This window comes from Balaenoptera musculus, chromosome 19, assembly GCF_009873245.2.
Source record: "Balaenoptera musculus isolate JJ_BM4_2016_0621 chromosome 19, mBalMus1.pri.v3, whole genome shotgun sequence".
NCBI classification, from domain to species: Eukaryota; Metazoa; Chordata; class Mammalia; order Artiodactyla; family Balaenopteridae; genus Balaenoptera; species Balaenoptera musculus.
Window position 1 is genome coordinate 12,905,111 of NC_045803.1, and position 20,210 is coordinate 12,925,320.

A 20,210-nucleotide genomic window follows, 5' to 3' on the forward strand; every position below is an offset into this window, starting at 1 on the left:
CAATGAGAAGCCCGTGCACCGCAATGAAGAGTAGCCCCCGCTCGCCGCAACTAGAGAAAGCCCGCGCACAGCAACGAAGACCCAATGCAGCCAAAAATTAATTAATTAATTGATTGATTAATTTAAAAAAGAAGAGCGGAGTCTCTGTTCCTATAGCCCTCTGGCTCTCCAGAAAGTAAGCCTCACTGGCCTTCAAAGCCAAAAGTTCTGGGAGCTCATCTTCCTAGTGCAAGACCCCCAGGCTGGGAAGCCGAGTGTGGGGCTTGGACCCCTCACTCCTTGGGGAGAACCTCTGTAACTGTAATTATCCTCTTATTTGTGTGTCACCATCCAGGGGTGTTGGGTCCTGACTATACCAAGTCTTTGCCCTTCCTGCCTATCTCGTTGTGGTTCCTTTTTATACCTTTAGTTGTAGAAGATCTTTTCTACTAGTCTTCAGGTCTTTCTCATCAATAGTTGCTTTGTAAATAGTTGTAAGTGTGGTGTGTCCATGGGAGGAGGTGAGCTCAGGGTCTTCCTACTCTACCATCTTGGCCACTCCCTCTCTTCATTTCTTTATGTAGATCCAAGTTTTGACCTTAAACATATTATTTCTGCCTAAAGAACTTCCTTTGATATATATATTTTTAATCTTTATTGGAGCATAGTTGATTTACAATGTTGTGTTAGTTTCAGGCATACAGCAAAGTGAATCAGTTATACATATACATATATCCACTCTTTCTTAGATTCTTTTCCCATATAGCCCATTACAGAGTATTGAGTAGAGTTCCCTGTGCTATACAGTAGGTCCTTATTAGTTTTCTATTTTATACATAGTAGTGTGTATGTGTCAATCCCACTTTTAATATTTCTTATAGGTCAAGTACACTGGCAACGAATCACCTCCCCTTTTCTTTTGTCTAAGAGAGTCTTTATTTGTCCATCACTTAAATTTTTAGTACAATACACACAACATAAAATTTGCCATTTTAACCATTTTAAACTGTAAAGTTTAGTGGCATTAAGTACATTCACTTTGTTTTGCAACCATCACCACTATCCATCTCCAGAACTTTTTCATCATTCCAAACTAAAACTCTGTACCCATTAAACAACAACTCTTCATTTCTCATTCATTTTTAATAACTTTTTTGCTTTATATAAAATTCTTGGTTGACAGCTTTTTTCTTTTAACACTTTAAAAATGTCACTCCATTGTTTTCTTGCTAGCATGGTTTCTGATGAGAAGTATACTATGATACTTATTTTTGTTTTTCATGGGTAAATATGTATTTTCCTTTGGCTGCCTTCAAATTTTTCTCTTTGCCTTTGGTTTCCTGATGTTTGAATATAATAAGCTGACATGTGGGTGTTTTGGCATTTATCCTGTTGGTGTCCTTTGAGCTTCTTGGATCTGTGGTATGGTTTCCATCACTACTTATGGAAAAACATTACAGCCATTATTTCTTCTAATATTTCCAATGTCCCGTTATCTCTTTCTTCTTCTGCTGCTATTCCAGTCGTGCACATGTTACACCATTTGATAGAGGCATAACTCTATCTTAGTGTAACCACTAAGTTCTTCCATCCCTATGGAAGAAGGGAGAGGATAAAGAAGGAGGCAGGAGAGAGGAAAAAGAAAAGTGGTGGTTGGGGGGGGAGATGAGAGAGAGAATGAAGGAAGAAAGAAGGGCAATATGAAAGGGAGAGTCTTTGAAAGAGAGAAGTGAGGGAGAGAGAGAGAGGGACTATAGAGAGAAGGAGATGAGGAGAAAAGAGAGGGAGGATGGAGGGAAGAGGAAAAGTTGAGGGGAGAGAGTTAGGAAAGAAGAAAGAAAGAAGAGGAGGAAAATAAAAAAGGATAATTCTCAAAAAAGATGCTGTACATATGTCAAGATTAATTCATTAATGAGGGAACTAGGTGTAAAGACAACTAGTCCAAAAGACTAATGAAACACTAGGATTTTTATAGCCAAAAAAGGGAAAAGAAATGCTGAGTTAACTACAAAACTGGCTAATGTCTAATTTTATTGCATTTTTTTTTAATTTGGGGGAAGGTCACCTTCTCTAACAAATAGAAAAATATAGTCATCATGAGTTAACAGTTTTACAGAATTGTAAAATGCTTAGAAGTTGATCAATTGTGCAAAAGAAGTGATATCCTATTTTGAAATGAGATTATCTTTAAATGGACCTGTTAGAAAATATGCTTAGCTTGACATGAAAAAGTCCCATAATTACTTTTTAAAAATTTCTATGTTTTGGATAATTTTTCATAGCAGAAAGGAAGAAATTCAGAAGCCCCATTCATTATCCTTTTCACTTTCCAACAGAAGAATGACCCTTATGCCAAACTCAGCCTGTAAAATTTGGTTCCTAAGATTCTGCAAGTTTTGGGGTGTTTTTGTTTTGTTTTTTGGAACTGAGAACAACAGTTATGCATTGGCTGTACCTTCCTGCTCCTACTGAAAACATCTAGGTGGAGGTGAAAAGTCATTCTGCCCCTCTCCCCACAGCTCCTCACTTTCCTAAAGCTGATCCCCCACTGCCAACTGGAGGAATCCATAGAGCACTGAAAACTTAACATTATAGATTTCTGGAATCCTCAAACATTAGAACAACAGATTTGGAGAACCACAGAATCTTAGAAAAATGCCAGCTTGGGGAAGCTGTTTAGTTCGGTCTTGGAACCATCTCACAAAACACCTCTTCTTAGACTTTGCACAAAGTCTAAATGAGTCTTCTTAGACTATGCACAAAGATCTCCCAGACCCACTTATCTTACCTCCCTGGAAAAAATTTCAATTCTAGCTCTCCTCCCTTCTACTGAAGCCAGAAAAGAAGACAACAGAGTGGGATGGTGAGAGGGGCTGTTCTGAGAATACTTTCTTTCTCCAGCCTGTCTGAATTGGAGGACAAGACTCACAACCACCACCATCACAAATAATTAAGAGTCTAATCCTGAAGGAGTGTAAGTGTGTGTGTTGGGAGGGGGTCAGAATGGAAGGGAGAGCAGAAAATGGGAGAGTCTAAGGAGGCAGGCTAGAGCTGACTCTTACCCCACAAAAGACATTCTAGCAGCATATCCAAGATCGAGAAGGTGGTGCTTTGTGAGTTGCTCAGTTTTCCCAGAATTCCTACCACTTCTGGACACAGGACACCTCAGCATAAACAGCCAAGCCTTATTCCAAACCTGCAGGCTTTGTAACAGATTCAATTTCCATGCCAGAGAATCAAGACACATGAGAAGGGCTTTTGGATTGTGTTTAATAATATGTATAGGTAGAATATAATACCCAGGAATTTTGTTTCAGGTCAGTAAAGAAGATTTACAAATATTTGGTACAAAAAGAATTGAAAACCATTATTTAGATTATTACAGAGAGCAATCACTAGGTCATGTCTCTAGAGGTGATCTTCCCCTCTAGAGATTGGGACTCAGAAGTGGTCCCTACATCTTAGACTTTGAAAATGAATATGCGCACACACACACCAGCAAAGTTCTGATAAACCAACAGAGGTAACCTTTGATTGTTACTATTTAATATATCTTTAGTAAAAACAGTAGAACTTGTTGAATTAAACCCTTTCAGTAAAGTTATTTCTTTTGCTATTCTAAATCTTCATCTTACTCTCTCTCTCTCTTTTTTTTTTTAACCGGTTAACTAGGGTCTAGCAAGGAGAGAGGAGCCATCTCTATTCTCTATCAAGACTTTCTAGGGCTTCCCTGGTGGCACAGTGGTTGAGAATCTGCCTGCCTATGCAGGGGACACGGGCTCGAGCCCTGGTCTGGGAAGATCCCACATGCCGCAGAGCAACTGGGCCCATGAGCCACAACTACTGAGCCTGCGCATCTGGAGCTTGTGCTCCGCAACAAGAGAGGCCGCGACAGTGAGAGGCCCATGCACCACGATGAAGAGTGGCCTTCGCTCGCCGCAACTAGAGAAAGCCCTCACACAGAAATGAAGGCCCAACACAGCCAAAAATAAAAATAAATAAATAAATAAATAAATAAGAAACATCCCTCCTTGTGTTTAAAAAAAAAAAAAAAAGACTTTCTAAAACAGTATGGTTACCCTATTTGACAGACAGGGAAACTGAGTCCAAGAGGGTTAGGTGACTCACCCAATGAAGAAAAGATGGAACTTAAATTTGAACTCAGATTGTACAACCCTTAATGAAATAGCCTAAAAATGATGTTCAACTGTTTCCCACGTCCTACCAAGACAAGTTGAACTGGAAACTGAGCTGAGGGAGAACTGAGGAACTGGAAATATGAAGAAAGGGGAATGGCCCCAGTGGATTTCCCCAGATGAATTCAATCTATCTTTATTCAGTCGGGAGATTATAGGTTATATAATCACCACCACCGCACCCCACCCCCCACCCCCCAGATAAAGCAATCTCTTCCTTGATGGCATCCATACCCGGAAAACTTGAATCCCAGGGTGTTCAGATTTCTGCACAGCTGATTTCCCAGAATGTATTTAGGCAGAATCTGGTACCCTGGACACAACCGCTCGACCTGGCACCATGGAGCTGAGAGGGGCCTTCACCATCTTTCTGGCACTCTGCTTGTCTTGTCTGCTCATCCTCATCGCCTGGAAACGGACCAGCAAAGGGGGGAAGCTGCCCCCTGGTCCCACACCGATACCTTTCCTGGGGAACCTGTTGCAAGTTCGTACTGATGCCACTTTTCAGTCTTTCATGAAGGTGAGTCTGTCTACTCCTCTCATAGAGCTGGAAGCAATTAATTCTATAGACAGATAATGTAGAAATTTCTGACTTCGAAAGAGAAAAACAAATATCGTATATTAACGCATGTATGTGGAACCTAGAAAAAGGGTACAGATGAGCCGGTTTGCAGGGCAGAAGTTGAGACACAGATGTAGAGAACAGACATATGGACACCAAGGGGGGAAAACCACGGTGGGGTGGAGATGGTGGTGTGCTGAATTGGGAGACTGGGATTGACATGTATACACTGATGTGTATAAAATTGATGACTAATAAGAACCTGCAGTATAAAAAAACAAACAAACAGAACAACTAATACTAAAAAAAAAAAAAAGAAAGAAAGAAAGAGAAAAACAAATACCATGTGCTAACACATATATATGGAATCCATAAAAAAAAAAAAGGTTCTGATGAACCTAGGGGCAGGACAGGAATAAAGACGCAGACGTAGAGAATGGACTTGAGGACACAGGGAGGGGATAGGGTAAAAAAAAAAAAAAAAGAAATTTCTGACTTCTAAAACACAGGCTCTTGGAAACACAACCTTAAATGTCTGGAATTTCAGAATCTGAAACTCTTGGAAACACAGACTCCTAGCATGTTAAACCTTAAGCCTCTCACAACCTCAGAACTTTGGAATAACCTTACCTTCTATCCTTAAACACAAGAACTCTTGCACTCTGTTGGTCTTTGAACTTTGAGACTCAGTGTCACGAAATCTTAGGATTCTAGAAATTTAGCACTTCAGAGGCAGAAGCATGGATCTTGGAGTTCCATCTCATCCACGTCCATCATTTTATAGATGCAGAAACCAAGCCTTTTGGCAGTGTTGGAGGATCTTTCCCAGGATGATAGAAGCCAAGGCTTCTGAGCCTTTTCCTCAGTAGTCTTTCCAAGCCCAGAGCTCACCTTTATCTGTTAGTCCCACATTTCTATCTCCTTGAAATCTCCATCTCCTAAAATTCTTGTTGGTTGTTACTTGGTACTCCAATCAGCCCCCTCCTCTTATGTCTTCCTTCACTCTCAGCTCAGGGAGAAATATGGCCCAGTCTTCACTGTGTACATGGGTCCCCGGCCGGTAGTTGTTTTATGTGGACATGAAGCAGTGAAGGAAGCCCTGGTAGACCGAGCAGATGAGTTCAGCGGCCGTGGAGAATTGGCTTCAATAGAGCGAAACTTCCAAGGTCATGGTAGGTAACAACAACAACAAAAAAAATAAAAACAAAATGTAATCACAAAGTGTAATGTACTTCTATGTCCCAGGTTCTTTGATAAGTACTCTAAATGAATTATTGCAGTGACTCCTCTGAGGGAGCTATTAATGTCTTATTAATTTTGCAAATGAGGAAGTCGAGGGTGAGAGAGGTTAGATAATAACAGTCAGTGGTAGAACCATTTTATTTTGAACCCAAACCATCTGACTCTAGGATATCTTCTGTGTTACTTGTGTTCTTATTTTTAATGGATTAGTGACACTGTGTACTCACTCAAGCCCTCATAGCCAACCTTACTTCTTATTTTCCTATACGTACATACACACCCAACCCATAAGTCTCTGCATCCTCCCTTTAGATAGATACCTTTCTAATGTTACCTATACATCCATCTCTAATTGCCCACATCCTTCAATTCCAAGCAGCCTCACAACATTCTTTTGATACTTCCATCCGTCCATCTATCCTTATACTTTTCCTTCCACCCTTCCATTTTTCCATTGATCCATACATCCACCAAAACAATCCATCCATCCATTAGACTTTCTATACAAATATCTTTCCATCCAATTGATCTATACATTTATCAATTAACTTTCCATTTACCTATCTATCCATCATTCCATCCATCCGTTCATTTATCCTTCCATCATTCATCCACCTATTAATCTTTCAATCATCCTTCCAGCCATTTATCCATACATCTGAAACCACCCATCCATTAACCCTTCACCCATCCACTAAGTCTTTCATCCATCCATTCATCAGTCATTGCAGTCATAAACTCTTCCTCCCATTCATTAATCTATCAAAATTTTCATTAAATTTCCAAATACTAATTCACCAATCCATGCACGTCTGGAAACTTCTAAATACTGCTTACTGAATGGTAACTCCTTTTGTGTAGGTATATTGATGTACAGGTGTGATCTTCTGTGTACATTTATGTGTTTATGTCTAGAGAATCCAAGTAGAACATAGAAAATAGAAGTAGTCTCCCCATTCTGGTGTACTCTATATGGCATTCTATCTATATCTCCCTCCATATTCGTATGCATCCATCCATCCTATGCATCTATCCAGTTCCAGGTCTCTATCTTGTAAGAAACTCTCCTTGATCTCCCCCAATCACTACTAGCCTGGTTTCCTTCACCTCAGTCCTGGACTGTTTTTGAGGTCCAGTAGGGAGGGAACTTTAGTCTCCCCATTAAGCCTGGGAGGTTGGAAGAGGCATCCCCGAGAGCAGAGTTTACAGCTGTCATATTCTGGCACCCTCCCAGTCCAGCACAGAGTTGGGCACAAAAAGGAGTGGAAGCAGGAGCCTGACACTTAGATTCTGGCAGGTGTAGCTCTAGCTAATGGAGAACGATGGAGGATTCTCCGACGCTTCTCCCTGACCATCCTCCGGGACTTCGGGATGGGGAAGAGGAGTATTGAGGAGCGGATCCAGGAGGAGGCTGGCTTCCTACTAGAGGAATTACGCAAGACCAAGGGTATGGGGGCCACAAGGGGGAGGGCTACAAGGGGGCTGGGTGGTTGTAGAGAGCTCAGTCATGACAAGATGGGCCTTGGTGGGAGAAAGCTTTGGAATGAGAGAGGATGAAAAAGATGGAGGATTTACTGAGATTTCCAGCCAGAGTCCATGTTAAAAGTTCACATGGGGCTTCCCTGATGGCGCAGTGGTTGAGAATCTGCCTGCCAATGCAGGGGACACGGGTTCGAGCCCTGGTCTGGGAAGATCCCACATGCCGCGGAGCAACTAGGCCCGTGAGCCACAACTACTGAGCCTGCGCATCTGGAGCCTGTGCTCCGCAACAAGAGAGGCCGCGACAGTGAGAGGCCCGCGCACCGCGATGAAGAGTGGCCCCCGCTTGCTGCAACTAGAGAAAGCCCTTGCACAGAAACGAAGACCCAACACAGCCAAAAATAAATAAATAAATAAATAAATAATCAAAAATAAAGGAATTCCTTTAAAAAAAAAAAAAAAAGTTCACATGAAAGACCCTTAGGGATCACTTGTCCAGAGACTTGAATCAGTGGATCTCCAGGAGTTTTTGAGCTCCTGGTATCAAATGCAGACTTTGGCGATATGTGAGTTTGTGCCTTTTCCTAGTGACAGGATTAAATTTTATTACATCTATCTGTCTATCTATCTATCTAGGTATATATTCACACATATACATACAAAAATACATAATTTTGGTAAAAACCATGTAATGTAAAATTTTGCCAGCCTAACTATTTCTAAGTGTACAGTTCAGTAGTGTTACATATATTCACATTGTCGTGAGACAGATTTTTAGAACTCCATGGATGCTAAATGGTCTGGATAAAGACTTTGAAAGTTCACATACCCCTAGAAATTATTTGCAAAACTGCATTTTTGTGAATATATGCATTGTTTTAGAGAAATTGTCCCCAAATCCACTGACCTGACCGGCATCCTATTTTATAGATGGTGCAGCTGAGACCAAGGGAAGGATTTTCCTAATAGCTCAGATGGAATCATTGGTAGAGATAGAGAAAGCAAGCCATTCTTTTTTTTTTTTTTTAATGTGTCCTGTACCACCACTTCTTTCCCAAATGCGTGACTCTCCAGCACAAACAATTAAATACTAATAACAAAAAATAATGATTAAGCTCCACCAGCATTTTTTTTCAAGTTTTTTAAAATAAATTTATTTATTTATTTTATTTATTTTTGGCTGCATTGGGTCTTCGTTGCTGTGCGCGGGCTTTCTCTAAGTTGCGGCGAGCTGAGGCTTCTCACTGCAGTGGCTTCTCTTGCTGCGGAGCACGAGCTCTTAGGCACACGGGCTTCAGTAGTTGTGGCTCACGGGCTTAGTTGCTCCACGGCATGTGGGATCTTCCTAGACCAGGGCTCGAACCCATGCCCCCTGCATTGGCAGATGGATTCTTAACCACTGTGCCACCAGGGAAGTCCCTCCACCAGCATTTCGTGTGTTTACTACATGTCAGGCACTGTGCTAAGTATTTCACATGAATAATTATATTGAATTCTCATGAACCAATGAAGTGGCTACTAAACAAACTTGCAGATTGGGAAATCTAGACTCAAAACACAAAAATGAACTAACAAATGCTGTTAAGCAGTTGAGTCAGGACTCATATCTGCAACTGAATGATTTCACATCCCATGTTCCTACTCATGGCCTCCAACTTCCATCACCCAGGGGCCCCCATCGAACCTACTTTCTTCCTGAGCCGCACTGTCTCCAATGTCATCAGTTCCGTCGTCTTTGGAAGCCGCTTTGACTATGAGGACAAGCAGTTCCTGAAGCTGCTGCAGATGATCAACGAGAGTTTCATCGAGATGAGCACACCCTGGGCCCAGGTGCCCACCAGCCACCTCTCTGTCCACCCCCCAACCTGAGTTACCTAAGCCCCTGCCTCTACCTCACTTATCCTCCCCACAATCCTGGGAGGCAAATATCAAAATGTCCTGGGTCTCCAAGAAGCAAAGAGTCTCATGCAAGCAATTCTCAGACCCAATGCTGGATGTTGAGCCCAACTATTTGACTCCAGACTCAGCCCATGCTGGCCTCTGGTGCCCATTGTTGACAAATCCCCTTTGCTTATTCCCCACAGTTATATGACATGTATTCTGGAATCATGCAATATTTGCCAGGAAGACACAATCGCATCTACTACTTGATAGAGGAGCTCAAGGACTTCATTGCCTCCAGGGTCAAGATCAATGAAGCATCCCTTGACCCCCAAAACCCTCGAGACTTCATTGACTGCTTCCTCATCAAGATGCACCAGGTACCTCTTCCTCTTCCCCCAATCCTTTCCTCTCATCTCCCCAATCCCTACCGCCTACAACTTTAAACTCATCTGTAAACATATTGACGACAAAAGAGCAAGTATTGTTTCACATGGTTTACTTTTATTTATAGATGAGATATAGAAACTGTAAAGGCATAAACTCTTACACTCTTAAACTTTGAATCTAAAAATTCTAAGAACATGGAAACTTAAAATCTTACGCCTTTCTAATCCTATATGCCAGAGACTTACAAATATAGAAAAGTAGAATGAGTCTTTAGAGTCTTAGAATTGGTGGAGCTTAAACATTTAAAGTCTAAACTTTTGAGTTTAAAGTTAAAAGTTTAAAGTCTTGGATATGTAGCAGTTTAGAAGCTTAATACCTCTACATCATGGATACTTAGAATTTTAGAAATTTATATTTTTTTATTGTAGAACCTCTGTACTAGGCAGTTTTAAATTATGCTACCCTAATGTCCCAGAACTTTCAAAGGCAATATCCTGTCAACTTTCTGACAAAGCAATCTCTACTTTTTTCTCCTTCATTCTCCCCACTGTTCACTACACTTCAACTATACCGGCAACTATGCTGGCCTTCTCTTTGTTTTTTCTCACCCGACACACTTTTTGGTTCCACGCCAGGCACACTTCTGCCTCAGGACCTTTGCTCTGGCTGTTTCCTCTCCCAGATACTCACCTGGTTCACCCATCTTTTGTGTTTTCACAAAGCCCTACCTTATACACAGGGAGAAAATAAGATAGAGGCAGAGAAGGGTGATTCTATTTATTATCCCTGTCATTTTCAGGATAAAAACAATCCCCACACGGAATTCAACCTAAAGAATTTGGTCCTCACCACTCTCAACCTCTTTTTTGCTGGCACTGAGACTGTGAGCTCTACCCTACGCTATGGGTTGCTGCTAATGATGAAGCATCCTGAAGTAGAAGGTGAGCGTCCACCTGAGCTGCTTACCTGGTAACTCTCATTTCCAACAGGAAAGAAGACATCATCTTGAAACCTTAGAACCCTACACCTTTAGACTCTTCACACTTTAGAAACTTAGGATGTGTAATCTCAGAATCTCTGGCTTGGAAGGCCATTTAATTTAATCTTCTGCTTGGTGCTTGTAATAGTTTATGCAGTAAATTATGAGAAACTTAGTAGCTTAAAACAACAAAAATCTATTATCTTACAGTTCTGGAGTTCAGAAGTTCAAATAGGCTTTCACTGGATCGAACCAAGGTAGATCTGATTCCTTGCTTTTTCCAATTTCTAAAGCTGTATTCCTTTCATTCCTGGGCTCACGATTTTTCCCTCGACTCCAAAGCCAGCAGCATAGTGCCTTCAAATCTCTCTTTGCTTCCAATGTCACATCTTCTCTGACTCTGACCCTTCTGCCTCCTTCTTATACAGACATTTGTGATTACATGTAGGGCCAACCTGGATTACTCAGGATAATCTCCCCATCTCAAAATCCTTAATTATATCTGCAAAGTGCCCTTGGTCATGTAAGGTAACATTCACAGGTTCCAGGGGTTAAGAGGTAATACCTTTTTTTTTTTTTTGGCCACACCACGTGGTATGCGGGATCTACCCCAACCAGGAATCGAACCCGTGCCCCCTGCATTGGGAGTGCAGAGTCTTACCCACTGGACCACCAGGGAAGTCCTGGAGGTAATACTTTGATGGCCATTATTTAGCCAACTATAGAGCCAGAATCAAATAGAATCCATCACCAGTAAATTGCAATCTAGTCTGGATGGGTAACTCCAGTAATGAGAAATTCATTACTCACCAAGGAAAATCCCCAGTTTTGGTCCCTTTCCCTTCTTTTTTTTGTTTTTTTAATTTATTTATTTATTTATTTTTGGTCGTATTGGGTCTTCCGTGCTGCACATGGGCTTTCTCTAGCTGCGGCAAGCGGGGGTTTCCCTTCGTTGTGGTGCGCGGGCTTCTCACTGTGGTGGCTTCTCTTGTTGCAGAGCACAGGCTCTAGGCGCGTGAGCTTCAGTAGTTATGGCACGTGGGCTCAGTAGTTGTGGCTTTCAGACTCGAGTGCAGGCTCAGTAGTCATGGCGCACGGGCTTAGTTGCTACACGGCATGTGGGATCTTCCCAGACCAGGGCTCGAACCCATGTCCCCTGCACTGGCAGACGGATTCTTAACCACTGTGCCACCAGGGAAGTCCCCCCTCTCCCTTCTAATGCAGTTCAAACCAAACAAATTTCTCTTGTTACAGATAATGGGAGAGACTAACTTGTTTCCACTCAAACTCATCTAGTCCCTCCTTCATTGTCCAAGTTGCCTTTTACAATCTAAATCATCAAATATTTAATGGACATCGTCTATGTGCTAGGCACTACCCTAATTACTTGCATACTGGATTTTACGTAAAATTTACAACTCTATGAGCTTGTTAGACCGTCACGTCCATTTTGAAGATGAAGAAACAGAGGCTCAGAAGGTAAAGTCATTCGCCCCAAGGTCACTTATCCAGGAAGTGCAGAGAGGAGTAACTGCACCAATAGTGTTCTTAATCACTGTCACATCATTGTTGTCATTTGCTTCAATCCTGTCTTCGTTACCTATTTCCCAGCCTGTCAAAAATCTGTGCATGGCAGCTCAGCTGGGAGCAGGACACTGCCCTGAGCATGAGCCTTCCATGGTTCCTCAGTGTTTTCAAGATAACGATCAAATGTCCCAGCTGACATGCAAGGCTCCACTCTTGCCTCCTGGTCTGATGAGTGTTTATCAGCCCCACCAATTCTTATTCTTGTCAGGTGTTAAGAATAAAGAGACAGTCCAAATACACATGGCCTGCTCCCTCAGGGTCCACAGGTGCTGAAGATACAAACCCACAACCCAACCCTGGTCTCTAGAAACACCTCCTGCATCATTGTCTGTTATGTTTTCTGGTCTCTTCCAGCCAAGATCCACGAAGAGATTGACCAGGTGATTGGACCACACCGGATCCCAAGTGTCGATGACCGGGCCAAGATGCCCTACACAGATGCCGTGATCCATGAGATACAGAGACTGACAGATATCGTGCCCATGGGTGTCCCCCATAATGTCATCCGGGACACTCATTTCCGAGGCTACCTTCTGCCCAAGGTGGAGTTGTACCTTCATTGTCACTCCTCCCTCCACTGTGCCCTTCTCTCCTCTGCATTCCCTACCATACTCCATACTTCATACTCCAACACTGATTTCTCCTAACTGCCCCCATATTCATCCCAGGGCACCAACGTGTTTCCTCTGCTTGGCTCAGTCCTCAAAGACCCCAGTTACTTCCGCTACCCAGATGCCTTCTATCCCCAACACTTCCTGGATGAGCAGGGCCGCTTCAAGAAGAATGAAGCCTTTGTGCCTTTTTCTTCTGGTAGGTGTCTATGGTCTGAGTCCCTACCACCACCACCCCTGCAGAAACATGCTAGATATATCCCGCAACCATTGGTCTGTATTTGACATTCAGGTTTGAATGGGAAGTTGAATGCTATTTCATAGAATCATACAATCCTAGAATCCTAGAATTCCAGGATGATGGAATATTAGAACCATTGACTCTGATAATTAGAAAAGTAATAGCACTAAACAGGGGTCAGCATATTTTTTCGAAGGACCAAATAGAAAATATTTTAGGTTTTGCTGGCCATATGGTCTCTGTGTGGACTGTGCAATCTGCACTACTCAGCTCCACCATTGTACTACAAAAGCAACCATAGACATTCATAAATAATGAGCATGTCTGGGGAATTCCCTGGTGGTCCAGTGGTTAGGACTCCGAGCTTCCACTGCGTGGGGCCTGGGTTCGATCCCTTCTCGGGGAACTAAGATTCCACAAGCCACACAGCACCACCAAAAAAAAAAAAAAAAAGAGCATGTCTGTGATGGATGCCAAAGAAAACTATAGACATATAGACAATAAAATTTGAATTTTGTTTAATTTTCACATCACAAAATATTATTTTTCTCTGATTTTTTTAACCACTTAAAAATGTTAAAAGATTCTTAGTTTGCAGACAGTACATAACAGGCAGCAAGGAAGATCTGCCCAATGAACAGTAGCTTGGTAACTCATAATATCTTAGAACAATTGTATTTTAAGTGTAAGCCACACTGAACCTGGTGTCAGTGCAGTGTTAGGAAACAGGACCCCACTTCCCCACTTACAAACACCATCAGTGGGGCCATGAATGAGTTACTTCAGCTCCCTGTCTGTAAAATGGAGAGTAATCTCTCCAAACCATTGGAAGGGTAACTGACAAACAGCAAGCACTATTTTTTTCCCCCATTTTTATTGGACTATAGTTGATTTGCAACGTTGTGTTAGTTTCTGCTGTACAGCAAAGTGAATCAGTTACATGTATACATATATCAACCCTTTTTTTAAGAGCAAGTACTATTTAAGTGTGACGTTTTATCTTCCCTCACCAGTGTCTGGCACCTAGTAGGCACTTCATAAACCTTTAAGAACTGGAAATGAAAAGAATCTTCAAATTCGTGGATCCTTTAGAACCATTCATTCCATGCTAGAATCTGTTCGAATTTGAGCCATCAAAGGAGTAGCTTCCACGTGTTGAGCCCCTATAAGTGGAAGATCCTAGCAGAGCACTAACTATTGAAACCCACTGCATCTTTATAATAACCCTAAAAAGTGGGTGTTATCATGACCCCAGAAATGCTGAGGAGGCAGCTGAGGCGGAGGGGTGGTGGGACCGGAACACTCTCGCTGCTCCCATTATCCCGTGCAGCTCTGACCCTCCCTCCCGCCCTCCTCTATGCCCACAGGAAAGCGCATCTGCCTGGGCGAGGCCATGGCCCGCATGGAAATCTTTCTCTACTTCACCTCCATCCTTCAGAACTTCTCCCTACGCTCGCTGGTGCCACCCGCTGACATCGATGTCACGCCCAAGGTCTCGGGCTTTGGCAACATCCCTCCGACCTATGAGCTCTGCCTCACGGCCCGCTGAGCGCCCCCTGTTGGATGTGGCAGGAACCGTCGGAGAACAGAGCCCTGCCCACGTGTCCACGCGCACCCAACCTCTTCATCTTCCTGAATTCTCACAACGGCCCTAAGAGAAGGCACTATTACACTGTCAAGGGACACAGGTCAGCGAGGTTCACCCAGAAATAAGGAGCTGTGTATCTTCTACATCCAGCAGAAAAGCAATGCCCTGTCCAAGACTTTGGCAAAGGCTTGCAGATTTTAAGTTCATTTGTTCACCTCCAGCTAGGTTTCTGACTGTACCAAATTCTTGTTGTAGACTCCATACCTTTATGTTGTTCCTTTGACTTTTCCCTGATAAAGACCAAAGGCAGCCAATGAAGAATAAACATAATAAATTTTTTAAATGGTATAGTGCATTAGAAAAGCAAAGTAGGGAAATGGGCTAGAGATATTCAGAATTGGAATTTTAAATTGGTGGCATGGGTGGTTTCACAAGGCAGCGAGGAGCAAGCTGTGCAGATACCTGGGAAGGGAGTGTTCCTGGCAGAACAATCAAGAGTCATAAGGCAGAAGACTATGTGTGTGTGCATGAATCCACAAGGAGACACGTGGCTGGAGTAGAGGAGGAAATGAGAGAGTAGGAGTGAATGAGATGAGGCAGAGGGTTAAAGGGCTGGATTTTGTGGGCCCTCGTGGCCTTTGGTGAGGACCTGAGCGAGATGGAGGTCTTTGGGAAGGTTGGTGAACATAGGGTGACATGTATTGACATGTTCTAAATGGCTCGCTCTAGCTGTTATACAATGAATAAACTGAGGGAGGGAGGGGGGACAAAATCAAGGACCAATTAGGAAGCTACTACAAGCAGTGATGTTGGCTCAGACACAGCAGAACCAGTGGAGGTGGGGAGAAGATGATGGATTTGGGATTTATTATGATGCATGAGATTGCAGGGTTTGCAAATGTATTGAACGCAGGGCGTGAGTGAAAGAGGGGTTTCAGGTATCACTCTAGGGATAACAGTTCATCCTTTATAACTTCTTTCTCAACATGACACCTCCCAGAGACTCCCAAGTTCCCTAACAGTCAAGGTTCCTATTTTTAATCAACATAAAATGTCTTTGGCTACTTTAAGTAGAAAAGTCTGCTAGCTACTGGAAGGTGATTGGTTAGCTCACAAAATCAATAGGAATTCTGGAAAGCTAGGCTAAGAATATGAGTAGGAAAAAAAAAGAGCTGTGCCAGGAGAACATCAGCCAAGGTAATGACCAGAACCATCCAGCTAGGGGTTGCTGCTGCCACCCCAATCCCCAGGCACTGAACACTACTGCTTTGGGACTCTTGACCCATTGAAGCCACCGTGGGCAACTTCCTAATTGTGTCTGTGGTTTTGTGTCACATCCTCCAGCAAGAGTCAAAGTTCCCAGCAGGATGATCCAGTTAGCCAAGCCACAGTCAGAATGTGGTGAGGAAGAATTAATGGTACCCCTTCAGCTGCTGTGGTGGGAGACAAAGACTTTCCCCTGATGAAGAGTCACACAATATGGGATTTTCTAAAATTGGAAGAGTTTTGAGACTGGGTATGTGATAAAGAACAAATGCCATGATGGACAGTATGTAATTTGAGTCCTTCAGGAAACAGGTTTAGACAGAGCTGGGAGTGCATCATTTTATTGGGGGGTAATGTGTGGGAAAGACAAAAGAGGAAGAAAGCAGAGTGGGTCAGGAAAAGTCTTCAGACCAGGACACAGATCTGACACCCATGAAAGGAAAGAAGGGAGGGAGAAGAGTTGGGCAGTGAGAGACTAGGACCACCATGGAGAGTCACCTAATGGGTACCTCTGTAGTGAAGATTGCTGTTAGGGGTGTCTCACGTTGGACAAGAAATGGTAATGCCTTGTACCCACCTTCACTTTTATTGATGAGGAGAATCAATTAGATACTTCCTAGAAATTCCAAGAGCTATAAGGCACCGTAGTCATTCAACACACATTCCTATTCTAAATGGGGCCCTGTGGAAGGAACTGATGCCATAAAGGTGACCAGGATAGATTCATTCAGTGACCTCATGGGGCTCACAGTGAAGTGAAGAAGGCTAACATCTCTGGACAGTGACAGCAAGAGTAGCCAGGGCTCTGATGGAAGGACAGGATAGTGTCAAAGGCTATGATGCAAGAAGAGAAGCCCAAGGGTTTGGGGTGACACCAGATGGTATGAGAAAGTTTTGAGAGAGTCGATATCCCTTTTATTTCCTTGGAGTAAGTTTGTCTCAGAAATTAGGTGAATCAATTGTCTTTATACTTTCACTGATAGGAAGAACACATCAGGATATATGAGTCAGAGAGGACATTTTCTTTACTTTTTTTTTGGCTTTTAAAAAGGTTTTATTGGGATAAAATTCACATGTCATAAAATTCACCCACTTAAAGTGTATAATTAAATGTTTTTTGATACATTCATAGATAGGTGTAATCATCACTGCAGTCGATTTTGGAACATTTTCATCACCTCAAAAATGAACCTCAGGGCTTCCCTGGTGGCGCAGTGGTTGAGAATCTGCCTGCCAATGCAGGGGACACGGGTTCCAGCCCTGGTCTGGGAAGATCCCACATGCCACGGAGCAACTGGGCCCGTGAGCCACAATTACTGAGCCTGCGCGTCTGGAGCCTGTGCTCCGCAACAAGAGAGGCCGCGATGGTGAGAGGCCCGCGCACCGCGATGAAGAGTGGTCCCCACTTGCCGCAACTAGAGAAAGCCCTCACACAGAAACGAAGACTCAACACAGTCATAAATAAATAAATAAATAAATAAAAGAACGTGAATTTCTTAAAAAAAAAAAAAAAAAAAAAAAATGAACCTCATACCTTCTAGGTGTCACTCCCCTACTCTGTCACCCCACACCCCACCCTAAGCAACAACTAATCTACTTTCTATCTCTATAGGTTCTCTGTTCTTGACTTTCATATAAATGGAATCACGCAATATGTGGTCTTTTGTGACTGGCTTCTTTTGCCTAGCATAATGTTTTCAAGGTTCCTGCTAGTGACAGTATGTATCAGTACTTTATTCCTTTTTATGGCTGAATACAATTCAATTGTATGGATATACCATATTTTGCTTATCCATTTTTCTGTTAATGGATGTATTAGCTTGCTAAGACAGGTAGCTTCCTAGGTACCATATCAAAGTATCACAAACTGAGTGGCTTTAAAAAAAAAAACAACAGAAACTTTGGCCATGGCTCAAGACTTGGCTCCTAAAAATAACCCCCACTGGCCTTCAAAGTCAAATGTTCTGGGGGCTCATCTTCCTGCTGCAGGACCCCCCTGGCTGGGGAGCTCAATGTGGGGTTTGGAACCCCTCGGTCCTTGGCAGGAATCTCTACAATTGTAATTGTCCTCCTGTTTGTGGGTTGCCCACCTGGGGGTATAGGTCTTGACTATGCTGCATCTCTGCCCTTCCTACCCACATCATTGTGGTTCCTTCTTTATACCTTTAGCTGTAGAAGATCTTTTCTGCTAGTTTTCAGGTCTTTCTCATCAATAGTTGCTCTGTAAATAGTTGTAATTTTGGTGTGCCTGTGGGATGAGGTGCGCTCAGGGTCTTCCTGCTTTGCCATCTTGGCCACTTTAGCAGGTGTTCTATTAATAGTTGCTAAATAAATGAACCACGTGTCCAAATTTTCTTTCCATTTCCCAGTCCTACTCTGAATAGTCTCTCCTTTTAAGAGCATAGCTTTTCTAACACTCTCTCCAATGAAAGTTACTCATTCAACCACCTCCAATGAGTCTCAGGGTCAGAATTAGGGTCAATACCTCTTATGTCTCAATACCATTTTGACATCCTTGAGCACAGACATAACAGGTGTTTTTAAAATTTTGTCTGCTAAATTCCAACATTAGGGTCATGCTAGGATTGTTCTCCATCAATTTCCTTTTCTCTTGAGTATGGTTATATTTTCCCGTATCTTCATATGCCTAGTAATTTTGGATTTTATCCTGGATATTGCAAGTGGTACATTGTAGAGACTCTGGATTCTGTTATGTTCTGCTAAAGAATATTGATTTATTTTGTTTTGTTTTCAGGGAGCAGTTAATTTGACTGAGCTCAAAGGCTCAGCTCTGAAATCTTATTTCAGTTCTTTTAGCCTTGGCTGACACCGCTTCGAGTTTTCCAGCACATAAATAGTTCAACAATCAGTCAGAAATTTGGACAGAGTTTATACATAGAATTTGGGGCTCCCCCTCTCTGTCTCTCTCCTTTTTTGAGATTCTACCACCACTACCACCAGGTGTTATAATCACCCTAAACTCTGTCCTCTGGTTCTTCAAGTCAGAAAAATTCCAATGTTTCTATCTGTGTTTTAGCCACCTCCACGGCACCTTCCAGGGCTTGCCTTCAGGTCAAAATGTATAATAAACAGGAAATTCTCTTCCTCTAGCTCCCTTCAGTATCTGCCTGCTTTATTCACTTTTCGGCAATTTCAGGGAATTGGGGTTTTTTTTAATGTTTTATTCTGAGTTTATAGTTGTTATTTTCAGGATACTTGTCCCTATAGAAGCTACTCAACCATAACCAGAATCAGAAACTCCTCAGAGCACGTCTAGAGTATGACCACAACATCCACTTATAAAAATTCTTTCTGGGCTTCCCTGGTGGCACAGTGGTTGAGAATCTGCCTGCTAATGCAGGGGACACGGGTTCGAGCCCTGGTCTGGGAAGATCCCACATGCCGCGGGGCAACTGGGCCCGTGAGCCACAATTACTGAGCCTGCGCGTCTGGAGCCTGTGCTCCACAACAGGAGAGGCCGCGATAGTGAGAGGTCCGCGCACTGCGATGAAGAGTGGCCCCTGCTTGCCACAACTAGAGAAAGCCCTCGCACAAAAACAAAGACCCAACACAGCCAAAAATAATAAATAAATACCACTTCTGTGCAACGACTCCCACATTAAAAAAAAAAAAAAAAAAATTCTTTCTTTTTTGAGTCTGCCTCCTTCATCCCTGTCATCTAGCAAACTTTGCCCCCTCTCTCTACTCCAAGACCTGACATTCTTCTGAGAAGGAGCCACTTCAGTGGCCATGGGCATGAGCTGTCCAAACAATCAGACAAAAGGAAACTTGACTTTGTTCTCTTTTTTGGCCTTCTACTTCACTGCATTCCAGCCCACACTCCCACCAGCCCTACCCTGATCTTTGTCATCACTGAAATCTGAAACACAAACATCTCACTCCCTGACCAAACCCCTTGTTCTCCAGGCTCACTCACCATTTCACTGCCAATAGCCTGGATGGTAACACTGGTTGAGCAGGTCTTTGGTTAATGTTCCAAAGACTACAAAAACAATAAAAGGTCAAGTCTCCTCCCTATTAAGAGACCTTTTAAATATACATCTTTAACATTTTGGAATGTTTTGTTTCAGGCTTACAAGGAAATTTTTCAAAAACCACAGGCTATCAAGGACAGTTTTCTGATGGTTCATAAAGAAGAAAAGGTGGAGCTTGGCAGTCTAGAGTGGTGGTGAAGAGCATGAAAGTTAG

At 42.7% G+C, this 20,210-nt stretch overlaps 1 protein-coding gene across 1 annotated transcript; it reads left to right on the plus strand.

Moving 5' to 3' along the window:
• The first annotated feature begins 4,515 nt into the window (after positions 1–4,515).
• Positions 4,516–14,696, plus strand: LOC118885478 (cytochrome P450 2G1). The gene is made up of 9 exons (XM_036834118.1): positions 4,516–4,695; positions 5,747–5,909; positions 7,277–7,426; positions 9,128–9,288; positions 9,543–9,719; positions 10,529–10,670; positions 12,650–12,837; positions 12,964–13,105; positions 14,515–14,696. The coding sequence occupies exons 1-9, from the start codon at positions 4,516–4,518 to the stop codon at positions 14,694–14,696; spliced, it is 1,485 nt and encodes a 494-aa protein (XP_036690013.1).
• The last annotated feature ends 5,514 nt before the right edge of the window (positions 14,697–20,210 follow it).

Excerpts from the sequence above, each read along its gene's own strand:
- LOC118885478 (XM_036834118.1), top strand. The coding sequence starts at position 4,516 with ATGGAGCTGAGAGGGGCCTTCACCATCTTTCTGGCACTCTGCTTGTCT. Across the intron at positions 4,696-5,746 it reads CTTTTCAGTCTTTCATGAAG|CTCAGGGAGAAATATGGCCC; the intron begins GTGAGTCTGTCT and ends CTTCACTCTCAG. Across the intron at positions 10,671-12,649 it reads GAAGCATCCTGAAGTAGAAG|CCAAGATCCACGAAGAGATT; the intron begins GTGAGCGTCCAC and ends GGTCTCTTCCAG.